The sequence below is a fragment of the Ceratotherium simum genome, chromosome 6, assembly GCF_057802395.1.
Source record: "Ceratotherium simum simum isolate JZ-2026a chromosome 6, ASM5780239v1, whole genome shotgun sequence".
NCBI classification, from domain to species: Eukaryota; Metazoa; Chordata; class Mammalia; order Perissodactyla; family Rhinocerotidae; genus Ceratotherium; species Ceratotherium simum.
Window position 1 is genome coordinate 72,977,310 of NC_141905.1, and position 22,559 is coordinate 72,999,868.

At 37.3% G+C, this 22,559-nt stretch overlaps 1 protein-coding gene across 1 annotated transcript in view; it reads left to right on the plus strand.

Moving 5' to 3' along the window:
• TDRD1 (tudor domain containing 1) overlaps nt 1-20,403 on the plus strand; it is a 37,788-nt gene extending 17,385 nt beyond the window's left edge. Inside the window, exons 11-24 of the mRNA XM_004428097.3 lie at nt 1,690-1,857; nt 1,980-2,087; nt 2,980-3,150; nt 4,581-4,823; nt 5,226-5,363; nt 8,126-8,236; nt 9,807-9,977; nt 11,710-11,985; nt 12,516-12,635; nt 13,761-13,877; nt 16,806-16,973; nt 18,122-18,349; nt 19,210-19,256; nt 19,338-20,403. Of these exons, the coding sequence (XP_004428154.2) occupies nt 1,690-1,857; nt 1,980-2,087; nt 2,980-3,150; nt 4,581-4,823; nt 5,226-5,363; nt 8,126-8,236; nt 9,807-9,977; nt 11,710-11,985; nt 12,516-12,635; nt 13,761-13,877; nt 16,806-16,973; nt 18,122-18,349; nt 19,210-19,256; nt 19,338-19,430 (2,159 nt within the window). The 3' untranslated portion in view covers nt 19,431-20,403. The remainder of the gene's footprint in view (nt 1-1,689; nt 1,858-1,979; nt 2,088-2,979; nt 3,151-4,580; nt 4,824-5,225; nt 5,364-8,125; nt 8,237-9,806; nt 9,978-11,709; nt 11,986-12,515; nt 12,636-13,760; nt 13,878-16,805; nt 16,974-18,121; nt 18,350-19,209; nt 19,257-19,337) is intronic.
• Nucleotides 20,404-22,559: the final 2,156 nt, after the last annotated feature.

The window sequence follows — 22,559 nt, forward strand, 5'->3', positions numbered from 1 at the left end:
TGTCACACTGTCCAACTTACTGGAAATGATAACCATTCTATAAACTTTATGTAAGAAAGATGAGACTTTTTCGTTTACTAGTATATTATTTCTAATCTCACTCTTCCCTGCCTGTTGTCCTTCCGTGTCTGTCTTCCAGGTTAATCCTTGACATGATAATTATCAGAGATTATAAAGTAGTAAATATCATGACCTTTTGGTTGAGGAATTTTTAGCTAACATTTCCTTAGTTTAGTTTGTTTTTCATCCTGACTGGGTATTCCAGCAGTAAGAAATAGGGCTGTAACATTCTGTTCTAGTGGGATGGTATTTCTTCTTAAGTTTTTTATTTCTCGTTTAATTGTGTGTGTGGTTTTTCACTTAGTCTAAGAAGAGAACCAAGAAGTTTTATTATCAGCCTTTTATTTTCTCATTGGCTAGTCTTATGTGTTGGTTTTCCTAGTCTTTCTCTTTTACTTTTCTCCTTTACCAATTACTTTAGATGTAGACATTCTTCATTGTCTCTTGTTCATTCAACCAGAGGTGATGGCCATATTTTTTTTTTTTATGATTTTATTTATTTATTTATTTTCTCCCCCAAAGCCCCAGTAGATAGTTGTATGTCATAGCTGCACATCCTTCTAGTTGCTGTATGTGGGACGTGGCCTTAGCATGGCCAGAGAAGCGGTGCGTCGGTGCGCACCCAGGATCCGAACCCGGGCCGCCAGCAGCATAGCACATGCACCTAACCGCTAAGCCACGGGGCCAGCCCTGATTGCCAGATTAATGGTGCCGTTTGGACGCATCCTGTCACATAAACAAACTTGACTTATCCTTAAATCTACTTTCTCCTTCACCTCCCATCCCTTGCCCTAATTGGTTGCCTAGTCTGTTGATTCTTCTTCATAAATATCCTTTATATATGTCTTTTTTTTCCTTCCTTTTTTTCTCTACCATTTTTCTCGTTCAGGAATCTTTATCATCCATGGATAATTGCCACAACCTTCTGATTCTTTTGTCTCTTGTCTCTATTCTTACAGTACTGCCTATATGATATCCATAAACACGAATCTTGGTGTGACAACTCCGCTGAAAGGCTCTCAGTAGTTTTTTGCCATCTAGAGGAGAAAACCAAACTCTTACTGGTCTAATAGTCATGGTTGAAACTGTGAATGTTGGTGGTGTCTTAGGGAGAGTGTGGAGTGAGGAAAAATAGTGAGGGAGATAAACCTGAGGCCTACACCAACAAGTGAGAAGCTGTGATGGGAGAAGTGAGAAGAGAATGGGGAAAAGGTCGCATGAGCCACAGCAGGATGAATGGTTCTGGGAGGGAGTCATCAGGAATAGCAGATGCTGCAGAGGTATCCAGTGGCAGGAACAAGAATCCACTGAGAAATATCTGCTTCACTAAGGTCCTGTGGAGGTGGGCAGTGCAGACACTCAGAGAAGAGATTATAAAACGGTGTGATGGAGGGAGTGCCGGGTGCGGTGGGAGTAGGGCCCTCCACCCAGACTTGGAGAGAAGCCTTTGCAAAGTGACACCACACTGAGCAGGAGATAATCAGCTTGGTGGGGGTTTGGGGGTGTGTTCCGGGAAAAAAGAACAGCATGTGTTAAGGCCTAGAGGTGTGAGAGAGCATGGTTGGGGCTAAAAACTGAAAAATTGGATTAATGAAGCCAAAACGGCTTATTTTTCTGTTTTCTGATAAGGTGATCCTGAAGAGGTTGGAAAAATGACAGCTGAAAACAAAATCGTTGTGGACAGAAGTGACCTAATCCCCAAAGTGTTAACTTTGAACGTAGGGGATGAGTTTTGCGGTGTGGTTGCCCACATTCAGACTCCAGAAGACTTCTTTTGTCAACAACTACAAAATGGACGTAAGTAAATTTTCTTGACTTTTGCCATCAAGATAACATACTTCAAGAGACTCAGCATGTAAAAATGAAAATAATGTGTAGATTTGTATTTCTTTTGTTTAAGATGTGATCTATATCTACAGATAAGCTTGCTGAACTTCAGGCATCCCTTAGCGAGTACTGTGGTCAGGTGTCTCCACGCTCGGATTTCTATCCAACCATTGGTGATATCTGTTGTGCTCAGTTCTCAGGTAAGGAAAGAGAGTATTATTGCATTTTTTACTTATAATTAAGTAAAAACAAATGCAACAGAATCTTCAGTTTGCACTGGATGGCTGCATTTGAAACTTGAGTAATTTAAGTGCACCAATTATGTTTTTAAGTGTGTCCAATTAAACTGAATCACAGTGTGTAAGGGAGGAGAGCCCGTGAGTGTCAGGGAGGTGGGGCGGATGGTAAAGGAAGTTTTTATTGTTTTTATCAGCCCTGTAGTCTTTTGGAGACTGGTGCAGATAATTCTGTTTACATCGTTATGCGAATGTGGAATCTCCCAGGGTCATGTCTTCACCAGTTTTCTTTGGAATAAATAGCAAGAGGGCATGGAAGCACAGAGCTGTCGTGGCACAGCCTCTGTAGCCCCACAGGTCTTGCCTTTGATAACTGGGTTGTTATTCTCTGCTGAAGGGAGGTCCAGTGGCCTCACAGAAGAGGAGATGCAAGTAGGCCTCCAGTAAATCGATTGCTTGGTTGGTGGAATCTGGTTAACTCATACTGCCAGATATTCTAAAATTAGCCCTGCTTGATGCCTTAACAAATGGTTCATATGTTGATCAAAACCTTGTGGATTCACATGGCCAGGACATGTTCTCTGTGCTAATGAGCTGTCTACTGGGGAGACAAGGCATGTAAATAAATGACAGCTTACTGCGTTAGTAGTCCAGTAAGGTATGAATAAAGGTGACATTTAGGAGTTCAAGGCTTCTGTTAAGCAAAAGTAGCAATGCTGAATAAGCATTCATTGTTCAGTAAAGCTTGATATTATATTAAAATAAGATCTACAAATGATCATCTCTAAATTTGGGAGGAAGAGTTTTTGTTTATATCTGCGTTGGAAAATCATTAGAGCCTCTCTCCGTTTTTCAGAGGATGATCAGTGGTACCGTGCCTCTATTTTGGCTTATGCTTCTGAAGAGTCTGTACTGGTTGGATATGTGGATTATGGAAACTTTGAAATCCTGAGTTTGACAAGACTTTGTCCCATAACTCCAAAGTTGTTGGAATTGCCAATGCAAGCTATAAAGTGTGTGCTGGCAGGTAAGAAATTTTTATGCTCCCCATATTCGTAAAATACCAAAACCTAAAGTAGGAGCATTCAAATTGAAATTAAACTACTGGTAAGATAAAGGAATGTGCTTAGTCATAACTTAGTGCAAAATAATTCTTAGTAGAACATTTAGGAAATACGCAGTAATTTTATTACTATCTGTAATAAAATAAAATTTAATGTACCTGTGGTTATGGAATCAAGTGTTATTTGCTACTTATAGAGCCTGCATTATTGATAAATATCACAGATGCCTATTAACTACATGAAGTTGGAGAAAACCTGCTTATAAAAACGATAAGAGCATTATGATCATATGCTTAGAAATCACTATATATATAATTTGTCCCATTAGCAAAAGGGGCTTATTTCCATGTCAATAAATTGGCCTCTACAGTCTTTATTCAGACGTACCATAATTTAACTAGGATCCAGTTATCAGAAAGATATTTCCAAGTTTTTGCCATTTATTGGCAATGTTCTTTTAATTACATTTTGCAGCCTGTCCAAGATCATTTCCTTAGGATAGGTTGCAAAATGTAGTTATTTTGCAAAACATGTCCATTAGGTGGAATGGAAGTGTCAATGGGTATGCTGCTTTTCATGTTTGTGATACATTGTGATGATTCTCCAGAAGGGGTTGAACTAGTTTATACATCTACCAGAAATGTAGGAGGTAGTCAATTCCTTCACACATTGGTGCATCAAATAGATATTTCTATATTATTTCATCTTGGCCAGTTTTGATAAGCTAAAAATGAAGTTATTTCAATTTGCCTCATTACCAGTGAGGCCAAACATTGTTTTGTACGTTACGTGGCTCTTAAATTTTATGAACTGACCAGGCATAACCTTGGGGTTGCTGACTTTTAAGTGCCCTTTGTGCTGCAGATGTTTCATGTATTAATGTAAGGGACCAGTATTTCTTCCTGGATTGTTTTATACTCTTGTTTATGATTTTCTTAACTTGATTGAGATAGAATTTACATACCACCAGTTCCGCTGTCAGGTGTACGATTCAATGATTTTTAGTAAATTTACCGAGTTGTACAACCATCACCATAATCCAGTTTTAGAACATTTCCCTCACCCCATTGAGATCCTGTGTGCCCATTTATGGTTAATCTCTGCTCCCCAGGCAAACAATAATCTACTTGGTCTTTGTAAACTTGCTTTTCTGGATGTTTCATAGCAATGTAATTATGGTTCCTTATATAGAAATATAGAAGATTTTTACAGGCTTTTTCTTTGTAATTTTGCTTTCATTTTCATGTTTAGAAAATCCTTCTGCTTGGATGGAACTTTTTGGTTCCAGTGTTTGTCATAGATTACTTAAATTTAACTTTGTGGAAATTAGGAGGTAAATTTCTAAATGCTTGTTGTAAGAAGTATTTTAACATTCTCTTAAAAATTCTGTTAGGAGTAAAGCCATCATTAGGAATTTGGACTCCAGAAGCTATTTGTCTGATGAAAAAAATTGTACAGAACAAAATGATGACAGTGAAAGTGGTGGACAAGTTGGAAAACAGTTCCCTGGTGGAGCTTATAGATAAATCCGTGACGCCTCACATCAGTGTTGCTGAAGTTCTCATAGGCACAGGCTTCGCTGTGGGGGAAAAGGGGGCAGTGACAGATAAACCCAGTGACAGGAAAGAAGCCAGTGGTGAGTAAAGTATCTACCAGATAACGTCCATGCTGGGGTTGAGGTGGTTTTGTGAACGTGTGGGTTCTCATACTTGCAGACTTGATGTGAGTACCTGTCATCTGTGTAAATCAGGCATTCATCTAAATACATTTAAGAGTGTGTCTGAGAACTGAAAATTTCTCAAAAGTTTTATGGGTCACTGACAGCTGAAGATCGGTCAGAAATGTGAATTAGAAATTTGAAATTCAGTGAGATAGCAATGGTTAATTTTCCTGTAAAGGAAATGATTAACTTTCGTATAAAGTCACTAAGAAAATCATTGAAAATTTAGTTCTTCTTCAAAAGCAGATTCCTCAGCAACCCCACCTTCCACCCCCACTCTGGCCGTTTGTTTTGCAAAATGTTCATCTATTTTCACAGTTCCCTTAGGTGTAGAAGCAAAACTAAATCCATTGGCATGGACATGGGTTGAACTTGCTGTTGACCAAACAGTAGATGTTGTGGTCTGTATGATGTACAGTCCTGGAGAATTTTATTGCCATGTGCTTAAAGAGGATGGTAAGTTGATTCTTCTCATTTATTTCTTTTTGCAAATACATTGGTGTCGATAATAACTCAGAATGAGTTTACTGAGTGATAAAAGTACTTTCTTTCCAGGAAAGGCCAAGTGGGTATTGTACTTCCAAGAAAGATTGGGTTACACTTAGTTGGCTTTTATTCCATTTTAAGCCATTATTTCTATTTTCAACAATCTGTCTTTATATTTAAACCAGTTTAGGTTTCACAGAATGTCTCCTAAATTCATTTTTGAAAATTAATGTTGATTTCATTGAAGTTTAACGTACGTATGATAAGTGGAGAAATAGGGGTGCAGCATAACAAATTATCCCAAAGTCAGAACAGCTGTATAACCAACATCTAGGTCAAGAAATAAAACATTACCAGTAACCCAGAAGTTTCCTGCGTGTCTCCTCTGATCATTACCCCTTCTCTCTTTCAAAAGTAAATAACTATCCTGCCTTCTAATAGCATAGATTAGTTTTTCCTGGTTTTGAACTTCATGTACATGGAATCATGCACTGTGTACTCTTCTGTGCCTTGCTGCTGTTTTTCACATTGTGAGATTGGGCCAGCATTTTCACATGTAGCTGTAGCTGGTTTTTCGTTGCTGCATTGTGTTCCATTGTATGAATGTACTACAATTTATTATCCTTTCTACTGTTGCACGTTTGGGTTGTTTCTAGTTCTGAGCTGTAAAATAATGTTGGTATGAACATTCTCTTACAAATTTAGTGCACATGAGCATGCGTTTCCGTTGAATATATTCATAGGAATTAAATTACTGGCCATACTTTAAAGAATGTGTATATTTTCAGCTTTGATCAATGAATGCCAAAAGATTTCCAAAGTGATTATGACAGTTGTCAGTTTAAGACAACAGTTTAAGAGTTCTAGTTACTCCACATCCTCACAAACACTTTTTATTTTCTGTCTTTTTCATTTGAGCCATTCTGGTGAGCATCATTGATTTTAAGTTTTTCTGAATCTTGGTTTTCTCTGCCAAATGAGGACATTGAACTAGATAAGACCGTATCTGATTTCCAATTTGTGAGATTTGTCATCCCTTCATTCAGAATCATCTGGTAGGCCACTATGTTATAAAGGATAAAATTCAAAAATTTTATTTATTTTCATAGGTGATTACACAAGCACATGGTACAAAATTTAAAAGTTACAAAAGTATATATAGTGGAAAGTAAGTTTCCCAGTTCCTCTTCTCAATTTTCTAAATATCTTTTCAGAGGTACTCTATACGCATGCTTGTATGAATATATATAGTCCTTTTTATGAATGCATAAATGGGAAAATACTAGAAGTAATTTTTGCACTTTGCTTTTTTATCCCACTATATCGTGGGTATCGAATCACATAGTGTTTTTTCCATTTTTTTAATACAGTTTTTAATTCGGACTAATTTTAGATTTACAGAAAAGTTGCAAAAGTGCTGCAGAAAGTTCCTGTATACCCCTCACGTAGCTTCCTCTGTAGTTAACATCTTACATAATTTTGGTACGTTTGTTACAACAAAGAGACCAACACTGGTACATTTCTCTGAACTAAGCTCCAGATTTTATTTGTATTTCATTAGATGTCCTTTTCCACTTCCACTGATGTCCCTTTTCTATTCCAGGATCCAGTCTAGGATACCACCTTGCTGTTTAGTCTCCGTTATTTTTTGTGGTTAAATGGTATTCCGCTGTGTGGGTTTATCCTAGTTTAATTAACCTAAATGTGGACAAATAAAGGATTCACGTTTCCAGCCTTTTATTGCTAGAACAATGCTTTGTACTGTGTGCTTTCATTTTGAGAGTATATCCTTGGGACGAATTCCCAAAACTGTATTTATTAAGTCAAAGGATATGTGTGCTTATATTTTTGAGAGATAGTGCTCTTCAGGAGGTTGGCCAAGCTAATTCCCACCAGCAGTTATGAGAGGGCCTTTTCCCACACCGTTTCTAATAGTGTGTCCTTAAACTTTTTTTATTTTGGCTAATCTGAAAGGTGAAAATTCTAACTCGTTGTATTTCCATTTCTGTGAATGGACCTTTGTCACATATTTAAAAGACATTTGTTTTTCTTTTACTTCTGTTGTGTTCAGATCCCTTTACTTGGCATTTTAAAGCTCTCCGTGGTCTGTCTGTTTCCAGGCACATCTCTGGTGTTCTTCGGTGGTTCACCTTTCCACTTCTCCGCTTTGCCAAAGGGCTCCCGCCAACTGTTTTTTGGCTGCTTAATTTGTAATTCTATACTTTGCCTCAGAGCCATTTCTTCCTTGTGGAATACCCTCTTCTTTTCTATCAAATGTGTCATACTTCAAATTTCTCTATGAAACCTTTGGTGAGCACAGAGCTCACCTCCCTGTATTTCTTTAGCAGACGTTATCTGTGCCATCCAGTTAGTGATTATATATACTCCTTCAGGGCAGCTTGTATGTAACCCTCTTTCAGTATAGGCTTGTACATTGTTTCCTTGTCCCCGTGCAGAACTCATGCTCTAGGACACTGATAACAATGCCATTGTCCTGTCCCTGTGCCCAGTAGATTGTTCGTATGGAGTTCACGGAAAGCATTAACTAAATGACTTATTTGCCCAATTAAGTTTTTAATAAGGAAAAGGGAAAAAGCATTTGGTGTACTTAATAGTTGTTTGGGGGATGTACCTGAGATTTTGTGATCAAAACATTTTCCAACTTTAAAAGAAAATCTATATTCTGCATGTTTTTTTAAATATTAAATGCTCTATGTGCATTGTATTTTCAGCTTTAGAGAAACTCAATGATTTGAATAAATCACTAGCAGAATATTGCCAGCAGAAGTTGCCTAATGATTTTAAGGCAGAAATAGGGCAACCTTGTTGTGCTTTTTTTGCAGGTAAGTTGCAGTTGGTGCAATCTTGACTTTATTAGAACCTTTTGTTTCTTGGCATTCAACCCTTGTTTTTTTAATGTCTAGTTAACATCCGTCATAATATATAGCTACAGATTTTTTTTTCTTGTGATGAGGCCTTTTAAGGTCTTTTGTCTTAGTAACTTTCAAATATGCATTAGATATTTCAAATATTTTTTTTTTAAAGATTTTATTTATTTATTTATTTTCCCCCAAAGCCCCAGTAGATAGTTGTATGTCATAGCTGCACATCCTTCCAGTTGCGGTATGTGGGACACGGCCTCAGCGTGGCCGGAGAAGCGGTGCGTCGGTGCGCGCCCGGGATCCGAACCCAGGCCGCCAGCAGCGGAGTGCGTGCACTTAACCACTAAGCCACGGGGCCGGCCCTATTTCAAATATTTTTAATGTGTATTCTTTTCCTGATGTTTAAGCAAATATTTTTCACAATGGAGATTAAATGAATGCTTAAGATATGTTTTTTGGGGGCTGGCCTGGTGGCGTAGCGGTTAAGTGTGTGCGCTCCACTGCTGGCGGCCTGGGTTCTGAGACTGGGAGCGCACCAAGGCACCGCTTGTCAAGCCATGCTGTGGCTGCCTCCCATATAAAGTGGAGGAAGATGGGCACAGATGTTAGCCCAGGGCCAGTCTCCCTCAGCAAAAAGAGGAGGATTGGCATGGATGTTAGCTCAGGGCTGATCTTCCTCATACACACAAAAAAGATATGTTTTTTCTTCTCTTTGTAACAAGGTACCTCCAAGTGATACTTTCTCACCTAAACTTTGTTAAATTTGTTAAATACTTTTCTTTCCAGAATTTCTGATAATATTAAAATAAGTTAGATAATGGAAGACCTGTTCACTGCTGATTCATAGTTTCTTCTGGTCAGCCTGTGCATATTTATTTTGAAAATATATTTGATGAAAGACTTTAATTTTGTTGCAAGTTTTTTTTACTGTTTATTTTTTATATTATTTTACCAAGTAACAAAACAATCTGCTGTTAGCGGTGAGAGTATTATAAGTCCTCCAGACTGACAAATATGTTCTAGTTTATTAAGTCTTACCTTCACATTCTGTTTATTGGGTAGGTTATGAATGAAATCTTTAATTTATATCAGATGTAAAAGTGTGATGCTACAAAAAATTTGTAGATATTCTAAAAATGGATTTTGAGATTTCTGTGAGGGATTAATTTTTTTTTTTTTTATAATTTTATTTATTTATTTTTCCCCCAAAGCCCCAGTAGATAGCTGCATGTCATAGCTGCACATTCTTCTAGTTGCTGTATGTGGGGCGCAGCCCCAGCATGGCCAGAGAAGTGGTGCGTCGGTGCACACCCGGGATCCGAACCCAGGCCGCCAGGAGCGGAGTGCACGCACTTAACCGCTAAGCCAGGGGGCTGGCCCGAGGGATTTCTGAATGAAAAACTAAAGGCATCATCTGGTGAAGAGGGCAAATTTATTAGCTACTTTACACAAAGGATGTCTTTTTCAAGATAAATTACAAATATTAATACAAGGGAAATATTCCATGTTACAAACTTTGTGTTAAATCTAGGTGATGGTAGTTGGTATCGTGCTTTAGTCAAGGAAATCTTACCAAATGGAAACATTCAAGTACACTTTGTGGATTATGGAAACAGTGAAGAAGTTACTGCAGATGAGCTCCAAATGATCCCATCAACATTTTTAAAACTTCCATTTCAAGGGATACGGTGCTGGTTAGTAGGTATGGTGCAGAATAAGAAGTTTTCTCAACTGTCTTCTAATACTTAATAAACTTCTAAGTATTAATATCTTTAATATTTTGTGTAAGTTAGAAGATCCTGCTTCATAGTATAAAATTTAGGGAAATATTTTTAAAGATATGGCCAAAATCTCCAGTGTTGATGTCAAAGGAGGGAGGCAGCTGTTTTTCTATACTTATGATGGGAGTGAAAACCAATGTGTTCTCTGGAAGGCATCTTGGAGGATTCCTAAGAGCCTCAAATGTTCCTACCTTTTGTCTTAGCAATTTTGCTTCTAGTAATTTATCCCAAAGAAATGATCTTGGAATTTCACAGAGTTCACATACAAGGAAGTTGATTACACTGCTGTTAATAATAGCAAAACAACCTTAATAGCCAATAATAGAGGATTGATTAAATAATGATCCGTGTAATGGATAATGGTAGTACCCATTTTTATAGGGTTGTTGTGAGGATTAAATGAAGGTTTAGAACAGGGCCTGGTACTCAGAAAGTTCTACTTAAGTGTCTGCTGTTGTTACACAGTTCATTAAAATGATGTTAAATATGTGTTAATGAAGAATTGTTATGATTTAAGTGAAGAAAGCAAGTTATAAGGGATACAGGATAGCACTGTGATTAAGAGGACAGACTCTAGAACCACCTCTGCTACCTACTAGCTGTAAGACCTTAGGCAAATTAATTAAACTCTCTGTGGTTCCATTTTCTCATCTGGAAAATAATAGTACCTTCCTCCAAGAGTTGTTAAGAATAAAAGACATAAAAAAAAATATAAAACATTTAACAGTGCCTGGCATTATACACATAATAGCTATTACTATTATAAAAATTTCTTTATGAAAGAAATGAGTATGTACGTGCATTTCCACATGTATGTGTGTATTTCCACATGCACATGAAAATTGTGGAAGGTAGGCTGCCAAAATGTTAGTAGTGATTGTGTCTGGAAGCATAGATACTTTTCATTTTTTTTTTTTGCCTGTTTTCTTTCTACTTATTTTACACTAAGTATGTTTCAGATTATTGTTTTTAATTGCCATGTTTTATGTCAGTGCTTCTTAAAATGTGGCCCCCAAACCGGCAGCATCAACATGAGAACCTGTTAAAAATGCAGAATCTCAGTCCCCACACAAGACCTACTACTAGATTGGAAACTCTAGGGTGGGACCCTGAAATCTGTTTTAACAAGCCTTCTGAGTAATTCAGATGGACACTCAAGTTTGAGAATCACTGTTATGAAAATAAAGGTATAAGGTGAAATTATCCAAGAGAAAATAATTTTTGGTTAAGTAATTTAAAATGACACTTTGAAATTATCATTAGAAAACTGTCCACTAAAGTGAAAGTGTATGGTTGACATCTTTTACCGGCATAATTGATAACTCATCATTGTGTATGTAACAGAACACAATGGTGGCTTCTAAAAGAAGTAATAATCCTATTTTTGCCTTTTGGAAAAATGCCAGATGAAGATACGTTCGTGGGGAAAGCAAGGAAAGGTCCTGAGCCTCCTAAAACCCTAGTAGTATATTTGCAAATGCACTGTCTGTAACTCGGGCGTGGAGGATGTAGATAGATAATTGAATATTGAAAAAGATACTCAACATTGCTGACCTGAGTGGTAAACTCGGTAAGGACCCAGTCCTGAATACTATTGAAGCAGAAATGCAGCTTGGGCACAGAATTCTTTTTAATGCTGTTTTTATTTGCCAGATATACAGCCTGGAAACAAACACTGGACTAAAGAAGCCATTGCCAGATTTCAGATGTGTGTTGCGGGGATAAAACTCCAAGCCCGGGTGGTTGACATCACTGAAAATGGAGTGGGAGTTGAACTCACTGATCTTTCCACTTGTTATCCCAGAATAATTGGTGACGTTCTGATTGATGAACATCTGGTTTTAAAAGCTAGCTCACCATGTAAAGACTTGGCAAATAACAGACCTGTTAACAAACAGGATCTTCAAATTGAGGCCCCGGGGCAACAAGGTAACATTTTTAAACCATTTGCTTGTTATTTAAATTCATGTTATCCTTTGCTTTTGTAGGCTATGAAAATTTTTCTATCCTAAATGACACAATTGTCCTGTAGAAATATGCTTTGTGGAAATAGATTAGTAATACGTTATTAAAGTTAATTTAATATTAATTTGTTGAAACATGATAGTTTTATTAAATGAACACTGTACTCATTTTTAACGTAGTTACTTATCAGGTCAACTTGCATCATACAGCTCTGTATCCCTTAAAGTTTGAATAAATTTTAAGAATTATATTAAATATACTACAGAAATGGAAATATACCACAGGAGTGCTGTAGTTCGTTCAAGGATTCTCATTATAGATTGGACTTTTTGGAATGCCACAAAATCCCTCAAATTGAATAGATTGTTTTGTGAAAATACGCATTTTCAATTTGTGAATGTTGATAATAAGCGGTTGGTGAATAAATATATTACTGGGAAAGAGTACTAAATTTGATTTATTTTATGCAAGACCTGTGTTTTGTATGTTTTCAGCCATCTCTTCAGCTGAACAGTGGAGGACGATAGAATTGCCAGTTAATAAAACTGTACAAGCAAGCGTATTAGAAATCATAACCCTGAACTTATTTTATGCTCTACCAAGTGAGATGCCTGGTAAGAAACCAAAATTTGAGACCTGTTTATGCTGATTTTTTAACAGTATAATGAAAGTGCTTATCTGAACTCCTTAGGAAATGAGAAAAAAAATGATTTTTGTTTCATTCAATGTTTTAAGGAAGAATTGATCATAATAACATTTAAGGCACATTTACTTATAAAAACAAAAATCTGAACATGAGGAGAATGCCCTGCATTCAGCACCTGCTCAACCTGGCCTTGATAATCTCTGCTTTTTATAACAAAACAGTGTCCTTAATTACTGTGTAATTTCTTGTTTAAAAATCTATACCATCTATATTGAATTGCATTTTACTAAGCTAAACTTCTACGACCATTTAAGAAAATTTGAACCAAAACCGTTTTAGATATAATGCAAGAGTACTTAGTAATCGGTGTACAGTCATAGTGTTACTGTATCTTAGAAACTTAGAGAAATGTTTTACATGGGATCTAATCATGAAGAAGAGTAGTATATAAATGTTTTCCTTTTTTGTTTCACAGAAGTTTACAACTAAGGCATTTCTTCAATGTATTTGAGTTTATCCTTACAATACCAGAGTTAGTTCAAGTTGGGTAGTGTCTACTAAAAATAATCTGCAGATACGTTAAGGCTGAAAAAATGATTTTGTTTCAAATTGTCAAACCTGGAATTGTGGTGATACCAATAACTGCTCTTAAATTTATCTCCAATATTACAAATAATCATCTTTAATCTATATAGTAGAAAACGGGTTTAGGATTATTCAATCCTGACAATAACGTATGGTATGATAAATCAGAAGTACTTTGTATTATTTTATTAGCTATAACACACTTGCTGAAAAGTACACTGAACAATTGTAAAAATACAGCTTAATAAGTTTTCATAGAGTGAACACACTAGTATAACCACCTCGGTCAAGAAATCAGCCCACCAGAGGCTTCCTTGTTGCTCCCTCCCAGTATTGTATCCCTTTGGCACAAGGTAACCAGTAGTGGTTTTATTTTATTTTTTTTAAATATAAATGTATATTTTAATACACATGGGTTTGAGTGATTATTTTTGACATTCTTTTGTATATTGTTTAAATAATAGCATTGAAAATTTCTTCACAAAAGATTGCTTTCTATATATTTTAGAAGATCAGGAAAAACTGTGTATATTGACAGCTGAATTGTTAGAATATTGCAATGCTCAGAAAAGTCAATCGTCTTACAGGCCAAGAATTGGAGATGCGTGCTGTGCCAAATACACAAGTAAGATTCTTTTAGGTAAAATATTAAAGGGAAAAGATTTTGTCTGTTCTCTTTTACATGAGGTTATGTGGATTTTGTTGTTTTAGATGCATATTTCGTTTGGTTAGATAGAGAAATTAAGAAAGACAAAGTCATGGGTTTAACTCATATATTGGGGTCACTTGACTTTTCTGTTCTGTAGCCATCGATTATATTTAGGCAAGGATATGTGTACAAATCTACAAATCTGTCAGTACTTCTAGATAACCAGCTCTAGATAACCATATTCTGTAGGGTGGATCAATAACATTATTTTTATATATGGATGGATTATAAATAATTTATAAAACTTGGTGAATGTACTTCAAGAATAAAATGCCTCGGAGCAAGACCCACTGAATCAAGGTATACATTAATCATTCTCCTATTGTTTAATATTTCATGTTAACAAATTTCTTTTGTTAACATGTATAACACTAGCAGTGAATATTCTTGAGCAGAAATTTGGTAACTATAAATACTTTGAGAGGAATTTTCAGAGATAGCGTTTCTGAGTCAAAGGATGTAAATTGTTTTGTAGGTTCTGGAAGCATATTGCTCTCTAGGTATCTTAAAGAAATGTCCATATGTGCCAAAAGTTTGTGAGCAGGCCAGTGTCATCATCCCCTTGCTAACAATGGATTTAAAATGCTTTTGGTGTGTTGCCCAAATAGTGTTCATTTTTAAATTGAGATTTACAATTTTAGAATGTAATATATTTAGTTTTATTTTTCTTTTGAATGACAGCTGAATCAACACTTTCCCTCCCTTTCTTCCCAATAGAAATATGTCATTATTTTTGGTTACATAAATATTCTGTATTACTTTATTAGGATTGCATAAACACTATTCACAGCCTAGCCACATGGTGTACTATGATTACATTTCTCTTTTGCAGCCTTTTTTGTTGTTATTAGTGTTCTGTATACTTTCACTAATTATCTCTAGTTCTCTGCATTAATGTAAGTTCTTTCAGTGAACACTTGATGTACTTGATCAGCTTTTATCATGTTGGAGGCATCTTCAGCCTTCTGACCTGCTATCTAGGCTGCTTATCCTCCAGACCTGAGCTGTCACCCTGGAATTTTTCCTTCACCATCGTGCTGGGGATTGTTTCAACACCATCCTCCTTTGTTTCTTGGATTTCTCTCCCACCCCACCTTGTTGGCTAGATTTCTCCCTCTGTCGTCTCACTGTGTTTTCTGGATCCCTTACATCTAATTTACTCTAGTATTTGGGTATATCCCATCCTCCAGAGGCTGAGAAAAGATACATGTAAGATAAATTTTCTGTTATCTCCGTTGTTTGAAAAAGTCTTTATTCTTACCCTAATAGTTCATTTTAGCAATTGATAGCTTGCCTGGATATAGAATTCTAGGTTGGAAATCATCTTTCTCTTAAAATTTTGAAGGGATTGTTTTTCTTATCTTTTAGCTGTTGGTGTGGCTGGTCAAGAGATAGATGTCATTCAGATTCTCCAAACTTTGTATATATTTTGTTTTCTTTTCTAGAACTTTTAGCAATCTCTTCATCCCATGTTTTGAAGTTTATGTTGTGACTTATATTGGTTTTCTTTTCATTTTGGTGGGCCCTTAAGTCGAGAAATTCATAAGCTTCAGTTTTGAGAAATTTTCCTGAATTCTATTATTCCTTTCTTTCATTTTCTGTTTTTTTCGAACTCGAAGTAGTCTACTGTTGGACTTGAACTTTTCTGCTAAATTTCCTCTTTTCTCTTTCAAGAGATTTCCTCAATTTTATCTTTCTTCTTTTCTTATTGAGTACTTAATTTCTGATATCACATTTTTAGTTTCAATAGCTTTTTTGTTTTTCTCAAGCGTATGTTTTTAGTACCGTCTTGTTCTTGTTTCAAGTGTGGAAGGTCATTTCTCCAAGGATGTTAATATCATTCTTTTAGTTTTCATTGTCTTCTCCCTCCTTTGTCTCTGTTTCTTTGAGTTCCTATTTGTTTTGGTCTTCTCTTTCATAGTAGAGACTTTCTTCATTTAAGTATCGGGTGATCCTTTGCTGTTCACTTATTTAAGATGGGGCACTAAGAAGTTAATTGAAAGTTTCTTTGTGCCTAGGCAGAGCTTGTCACTGGTGGCCATCACTGTGGGGTGGTCTGGCTCTGCTATTTCACCAGGGAATCCTGATGTTGGTATCTTGAAGTGCTTTCCCTTGAGATGGTTGTCTCCTGCCTGGAGTGCATAGCTTGCCTGACAGTGTTCTTGGTAAACTTCCTCCTCTGCTCTGCCTCAGGTTCCCTAGTCCACAGTCTCTGGTTTATCCTCTCTGGAGAAGAAACCTCTAGTCTTCTGCCCTTGGGTAGGAGCAGTTTCTTGGAAAGGGGAAGGGTGTTCTAAGCTTCATTAAAACAAGTGAATGTAAAACTGATCATTCTCTTTTGCAACTTGAAAAATAAGTATTACGTGTAAGTGTGTTTATAAATGAAGTCTGCTCAGATGTCTTGGGAAGTAACTCTGCTTCCTTCACCCAGTTGTCATTTTCAGCTCCATCTTCACTCCTGCTTTTGAAGGAGTAGCAGCAATTATTAAGCCTTGGGGGTTTGAGATGCAAACTGGGGTGCTTCTTTGCTTCCCCGCTACCAGCTTCGGTTGAGCTCTGCTAAATCATTTCCACTCATGCATCTGCTTTCCAGCTTCCGCCACTATACTATCTTCGCTCTTGTTCTCTGTCCTTGTGGTTTTATGCCTTTTTCTTTTTAATCCTGTAATTGTCTTTTTAGTAGGATCTGGAAGGAGTAGAGATGTTTATATTTAACCTGGACTCTAACCAGAAAGCTTGGTGTGAATTTCTAAGTGATGTAAATGTATCTGTGAATAACCATCGTAAGGGAGGGAGGGGGTTGTTGAATGTAGCTTGTTACCTGAGGTTCCATCATATTTTCAGATGATGATTTTTGGTACCGAGCCATTGTTCTGGGGACTTCAGATACGGATGTGAAAGTGCTCTATGCAGACTATGGAAACATTGAAACTCTGCCTCTTTCCAGAGTGCAGCCAATCTCCGCCAGCCACCTGGAGCTTCCTTTCCAAGTTATTAAATGTTCGCTTGAAGGCAAGCAATTAAGTCACTTTCCAATTGGGATGTCTGTGCGATTATTTTCTGTTTGTTTTATAGCTCTAAGTCTGAATCAAATGGGTATTTCAAGTAACTGTCCAGATTTCTACAGATCAAGCAGAGTTTACAAAGAAATGTCTTATCTTTTATTCTTTATTTCATTCTCACAAACACTATATTCCATCTTTGTTTTACAGATTAGTTTCAGAGCATCAAGGTTCAGAGATTCTGTTTTGCCCCACTTTGCAAAGCTAGTAGGTGGCAGGGCCAGGATGAACTGGGGCCATCTGACCTCTTCTCGTATTCTGCTCTTCAGAGACTAGAAACATTCAGATGCCACCATTTTGGGCTACCTTACTGTGTGTGCTATGTCTGCATATATTCAGCCCTTCATTTGGAATTTGAATAAAGTGAACTAAAATGCCAAAGCAGCTTTTTACTCTGACTCCTGATTTCTTTACCCAGAGGTCCCTGCAGATAATAGCACACTGATTGCCTCGTAGTCTGCTTTGTTTTTTGTTTTGTTTGTTTGTTTTGTGAGGAAGATCAGCCCTGAGCTAGCATCCTGCCAATCCTCCTCTTTTTGCTGAGGAAGACCGGCTCTGAGCTAACATCAATTGCCAATCCTCCTCGTTGTTTTTTTCCCCAAAGCCCCAGTAGATAGTTGTATGTCACAGCTGCACATCCTTCTAGTTGCTGTACGTGGGATGCGGCCTCAGCATGGCCGGAGAAGCGGTGCGTCAGTGCACGCCTGGGATCCGAACCCCGGGCTGCCAGTAGCGGAGCGCGCGCGCTTAACCAAGCTAAGCCACGGGGCCGGTCCTGCTTTGGTTGTGACTTGGAGAGAGAGTTGGAAAATTATCTCCATTATTCTTTGCTTCTCCCTTTAGGACGTAATGTCCAGAATGCCAGACGTTTGTCTGTTTTGTGCCCTCTAGACCTAGATTAGTGCTTGACACATAATGAGGATCAACGAATATTTATTGAATAAGGTTGATTTTTTTGAATGCAACAGCAGTAGTACATCAAAGCATGCCTAAACCCAGCTAAAATAAGTGAGCCTTTTGCTCTTTAGCCTTAGATAATGTGTCTAAATATTTTATTTTTATAAGGGACTCAAAGATTAATACTCAATTTTTTTCCAGGACTAATGGAATTGAATGGAAGCTGCTCTCAATTAATAATAGAACTACTAAAAAATTTCATGTTGAATCAGAATGTAATGCTTTCTGTAAAAGGAATTGTCAAGAATGTCCATACAGTGTCGGTTGAGAAATGTTCTGAGAATGGTACCGCCAGGATAGCTGATAGGCTGGTGATGTGTGGTGTGGCAAAAAACATGACATCTAAAAAGCAAAGTGCTTTAAATAAAGGTATACTTTTTCAAATTTAACTAATAACAGATGTAATCAATTTAGGTGAGCTACTCTGTACTTCCTCTCTGGCCACATTCCCTTTGTCCTCTTCCTTTTATAAATCCAGTGGCAGGGAGCTGATTCATGTTGCCACCTCAGAGGAACCGCCTGGATGGGAGCAGGCCTTTTAGTCCAGATTTTCCTTAGATCAGGCTCAGCAACACTGATGATAGAATTGATGCTGAGAACTTGAGAAATATCCAGCATTCAGAGGTACTTCCAACTTCCTTTTTTTTTTTTTTTGTGACGAAGATTAGCCCTGAGGTAACGTCCGATGCCAATCCTCCTCTTTTTTGCTGAGGAAGATTGGCCCTGGGCTATCATCCGTGCTCATCTTCCTCTGCTTTACATGGGATGCCACTACAGCATGGCTTGACAAGCGGTGCATCGGTGTGCACCCAGGATCCGAACCTGCGAACCCCGGGCTGCCGAAGTGGAGTGTGCGCACTTAACCACTCTGCCACCAGGCTGGCCCCCCAACTTACTTTTGATCCTGATCAAAGTGAGAAGAACTCATATTTTTGGGATTTGATCTTACTGATATTTCATAAGATGATTATTTGGCAGACCTGCTCTCAGCTAAAAAGAAATATTCTCCTATATGATATATGATAGGCAAAAGACCTGAACTCGGGCAGATGAGGGTATTAATTTGGCAAACCCCAGGACACAGTAGTAGATTACATTAAAGCCCAGATGATCAAGTCCTTTGTAGTTGGGACTCATGCCTGGGGAGACAGATCTGTATGTGTTCAGACTCCAAGTTTTTTGTTATTTATAGTGTATGTTATCTAATGGCTTTTTGTATTTGCCTTTAGAAAAAACATACAGGATGAATTACTGCTGCCCAGAGTTACAGAAACAAGTGGGTAAAATTTCCTTTAAGTAAAATTATACTCCCAACACTTTTAGAAATGAAATAATACTATTTCTTTTTCACCCATAGGTTGAAAAACATGAACAGATTCTCCTCTTCCTCTTAAACAATCCAACCAATCAAAATAAATTTATTGAAATGAAAAAGTTGTTAAAAAGTTAAGTTAAATTGGATGGTTTTGCCACTGTGGTAACCACCAATAGGACACCTCCAGTCATGTTATCAAGGTGGAGCTGATGGGGTGCAACATGTTGTGAGGCTGTTCTTTATTTTGTCATCTCATGATCTGGTTGTAATGTTTTTGCTGTCTTCCTAAGTTTTATTTGATAACCTTCCTTTGACACTGCTATCGGAACTGGGCCCAGGGGTGTGGAGGTTGCAGTCACCTTTCCTTACTGTTTAATTTTGAGAAGGTTCATGTTATTGATGTGGAGGGACTTGTAAAAATTGTTGTGAGGTAAAGCTTTGCCTCATATCCTTTGTGTCTGGAAGTAAAATTAACTCTCACTTGTGCACATCGCTCTAAAAACGTTTAGCACTTTCTGTGAAGAAGCTCTAAAGGGCCAAGAATGTAAATAGGCTGCCCTGATAGTATATTTCATTTCAAAACAAAACGTTCTCTCCTCTTGGCTGTGGTGGTTCAAGTGGTATTTAGTGGTTAAAGACCGTATTGGTGAGTTTTAAACGGAGGTTCCCCTGGTTTTTACGGTTTTGTTCTAAGATAGCCCATGGAAATTGCTTTATGATCAATAGCCAAGTAGAATTTCTTATAAAAATGAAACTGTCCTCCTTACCCTGTTGAGTTGGTATAATTCCAGCCAAAAGCAAAGGATCTTTGATTTACTTAATACATGCACTCGTGTTGGCTCAAGTGCGTTTTATAAATCAGACTGTTTGCAAATAGCTCACGAGGTGGTACTGCTCTATCTGGGCCTGGTAACTCGCAAGTAGGGACCTACTGTGTTCAAACATACTCTCCATGTGGTAATGTACCATTGTTTTGTTTCTGTTGCTAAGATACTACAGCGCAATTCTAAACTAAATGTCATTAATGCAAGATCAACAGTTTTGATTCTTGTGATTTGTTTCCTTTACAAGTTTTGGTTTATCTTTAATAAATGCTGACTTAACAATTGCAATTACAACTTTCAGTCCTTTCTAATACATTGTTTTAATACTGACTGCTGTTTTGTGTATTTGAGTTTAAAATCTTAAATTTAATGATAACTTTAATTTCATAGATTAAGAAACATGCAATGACATGAACTTGTGGAATTTAGTCCTAGTGTCAAATCATATTTTTGATCAAGTTGATTGACATGTATGTGCTTTTATCTTTTTCTCTGTGTAATAGGCTTTTTCCATAAGGATATCAAGAGTACTTACACACACAAGATGAAGCCTGTGTTTTCTTTTTTTTTTTTTATTTATTTTTTCCCCCCAAAGCCCCAGTAGATAGTTGTGTGTCATAGCTGCACATCCTCCTAGTTGCTGTATGTGGGCCGTGGCCTCAGCATGGCCGGAGAAGCAGCGCGTCGGTGCGAGCCCGGGATCCGAACCCGGGTCGCCAGCAGCGGAGCGCGCTCACTTAACCGCTAAGCCACGGGGCCGGCCCAAGCCTGTGTTTTCTATTGTTTCTAGATAGATTGAAGACATTACTTTAAAAAAAAATACTTGATTTAAAGCATAGTAGTTGAACTGGCTTTTCCCCTACTGTGGGAATAAATACATATTTTGTCTACATTTGAATACAGCATACTACCTTGTATGTGGGTATTGCATTATTTAAAAAGCACTTTTATATCTAGTCACCTATTTAATCTTCACGATACCCTAGAAAAGATCCTGTGTTATAGATGAGGAAGCTGGGGCTCACAGAGGTTAAATGGCTGTACAGAATCACACCCACAGACTGGAAACTAGGTCTTACTACTCAAAGCTGAGTTCTCTGCTGCCCCTTGATGCTTACCTATATGCTGTGCTACAGTAGCTTTTTAAATTAGATCAATTCTGAAGGCCACAAATCTAAGGGGTTGTATTATTAGAAAAAATTGCATACATGGTTGTTGAAGCATACTTCCTTCATTGTGGTGAAAATGTCGTTGAATATTAACTCCTTTAAGTTATTCTTCCTAGAGATGTCTTTAAAATTTAAGTGTTTCATCATCTCTGGAGAAATGTATTTTAATTTGTTAATAATTGTAAAATGCTAAATGAGGAGTACTGTGGTGATGAGAACATAAACTCTGTAATCTGTGGCTCCGAAGTGATAAATAAGTACTTCAACACACAAGTTTATATAACTTGGAGTTTATAAGTTTATAACTTCAAGTTTATAATTTGAAGGAAAGTGCGAATAGCTATATTATGTTTGTGAAGGGGAGTACAAGCAGCTATAATGAACATATTGCGCTGTTGTGGTAGTGAATTTTTTTAACTGACAGTTAAATGTGTAATTTCAGTTAAAGTGAATATTTGGTTTGCTTGTACTTAAGATAGAAATTAAGAACCATAGTGATTGTGTTTTTTATATAAAGCACGATGATAGGTGATTTTTCTCTTTCAGAGACAGTTTCTCTTGGAGATAAACACTTAAGAGAAAGGAACAGCGAAGGCTAGAGTTAGGAGAGAAAGTACAGCATCTTATGTTTTTGTTTACTGGAAACTTTTTCTTTAATGACCTTTTATGCTTCCATTTTTGTTTGCATACCACTTTTCTGTTAGGTAGTTTTATTTTTTTTCCTCTAAGTTCTTTCTGTCAAATAAATGACTCTTGTGTAAAGGCTTCATACCAAATTCATGGGAATATCAGAAAGAGATACACAGGGGCTTTCTACTCTATATATCTTTTTATGACTTAAAGGTACTGAGGGAAATATGGCTGCATGTTAATACCAGAAAAATCTAGTTGCTGGGTACAGAAGGTTTTTTTTAGACTTTTCTGTATGTTTGAAATATTTCATAATAAAATATGCCCTGCTCTCCCTGTCGTCATCTGCCTCTTCCACACAATAAACGTTGTTTCGTTTGCTGTTGCTTCAGTGTCTGCTCCTCGTTTCCTGTCCACTCAGAGCTCATCAGCTGCTTTGTCTCCATCCCGCCTTGGAGCACTTCTTTGGCCTTAGGGCCCGGAGTCGGGCCTTGGGATCTTGACCACTCAGACCGGGGAAGGAACTTGGTCTTTCTGCTCCTGCCATGCAGACCCTTCCAAATCTGTAGCCACTAGATTTTTATTGTAGCAAGAGTTTACACTTTCTGAGCACACACACAGTTAACAATTTAAAAATCTAA